General features: G+C 44.9%; 1 protein-coding gene across 1 annotated transcript in view; it reads right to left on the reverse strand.

Moving 5' to 3' along the window:
* Nucleotides 1–5: 5 nt before the first annotated feature.
* SARS1 (seryl-tRNA synthetase 1) overlaps nt 6–1,716 on the reverse strand; it is a gene marked incomplete at its 3' end in the record, with an annotated part of 15,788 nt that continues 14,077 nt past the window's right edge. Inside the window, exon 3 of the mRNA XM_017855930.1 lies at nt 6–53. Within this exon, the coding sequence (XP_017711419.1) occupies nt 6–53 (48 nt within the window). The remainder of the gene's footprint in view (nt 54–1,716) is intronic.

A 1,716-nucleotide genomic window follows, 5' to 3' on the forward strand; every position in this document is an offset into this window, starting at 1 on the left:
AAATTCAACACATTCTCTGGGACAGACTCATCATCTTCCACTGGCTCTTTTTTCTGCAGGAAGGAAAAAAACCCAACACAAATCAATAAAAGAAAATCTCTGGCACTGTTTTATAAAGTAAACACCAAATTAACGTATTATATAAACGAATGACAGAACTTCCTACATAAATTTTTCTAAAAGATACAACATGTAGGAAAAAAATTAGGACACTGGAAGCCAGAAGTCAAAGTGTCAAGCCCCTATGCTGCCACTTAATAGCTTTCTGATCCTAAAATCAATTAATCTGTCTGGGTCAGAGAATTAACATCCTGAAGAATACGAGAAGAATGTCACTCCCTGTGCGTAGGTCCTTATAGGAATCAGAAGAGAATTGATTTGAAATGCTCATGAGCTACAAGCACGGGAGAGGCAGCGCAGTGCTCAGGAGCAAGCCCTGGGGCAGACACACCTGCGTGTGGATTCTTTTTTTTTGTTTGTTTTTTTGACGGCGTCTCACTCTGTCGCCCAGGCTGGAGTGCAGTTTGCGTGCTCTCGGCTCACTGCAACCTCCACCTCCTGGTTTCAAGTGATTCTCCTGCCTCAGCCTCCCAAGTAGCTGGGATTACAGTAGTGCGCCACCACGTCTGGCTAATTTTTTGGTTGTTTTTTTTTTTTTGTATTTTTAATAGAGACAGGGTTTCATTATGTTGGACAGGGTGATCTCGAACTCCTGGTCTCAAGCGATCTCCCACCTTGACCTCCCAAAATACTAGGATTACAGGCATGAGCCACTGCACCCACCCCAAGTGTAGATTCTTATCCACCTGCTAACAACAATCCCAGCATTGAGGCTAAGGGGGAAAGATGGATGGAGTGATGACATATCAGACAGCCAAGGAAAACAAACAAACAAAAAGTCACAGGATCTGGAACTAAGTTTAGAACAATCAATGCAATTTGACACAATGGCAGGGGTGTAACCAGGGCTGGATTTCGATCTCTCTAGTTTCTCTTTCTATATGATAATTCTGCTAAATCATCACTTGTAATCCTTGCACAAAACCAGGTGAATTTAAGAAGATCACTTAAAGAGTTAAATTCTTCTTAAATTAAAAAGAGTTGGCAGGGCACTGTGGCTCATGCCTGTAATCCCAGCACTTTGGGAGGCTGAGGTGGGTGGATCATGAGGTCAGGAGTTCAGCAACTGCCTGGCCAAGATGGTGAAACCCCGTCTCTACTAAAAATACAAAATTAGGCAGGCGTGGTAGCAGACGCCTGTAATCCCAACTACTTGGGAGGCTGAGGCAGAAGAATTGCTTGAAATCGGGGGGCAGAGGTTGCCGTGAGCCAAGATCACACCACTGTACTCCAGCCTGGGTGACAGAGTGAGACTCCGTCTCAAAAAAAAAAAAAAAAAGAGTTGGCCGGGCACAGTGGCTCATGCCTGTAATCCCAGCACTTTGGAAGGCCAAGGTGGGCGGATCACGAGGTCAGGAGATCGAGACCATCCTGGCTAACATAGTGAAATCCCGTCTCTACCAAAAACACACACACAAAAATTAGCCGGACGTTGTGGCAGGCGCCTGTAGTCCCAGCTACCCAGCAGGAAAATGGAGTGAACCCGGGAGGCGGAGGTTGCAGTGAGTCCAGATCACACCACTGCACTCTAGCCTGGGTGACAGATTGAGACTCTGTTTCAAAAAAAAAAAAAAAAAAAAAAACTTAAAGACAGTC

This window comes from Rhinopithecus bieti, unplaced genomic scaffold, assembly GCF_001698545.2.
Source record: "Rhinopithecus bieti isolate Rb0 unplaced genomic scaffold, ASM169854v2 scaffold_42612, whole genome shotgun sequence".
Lineage (NCBI taxonomy): Eukaryota > Metazoa > Chordata > Mammalia > Primates > Cercopithecidae > Rhinopithecus > Rhinopithecus bieti.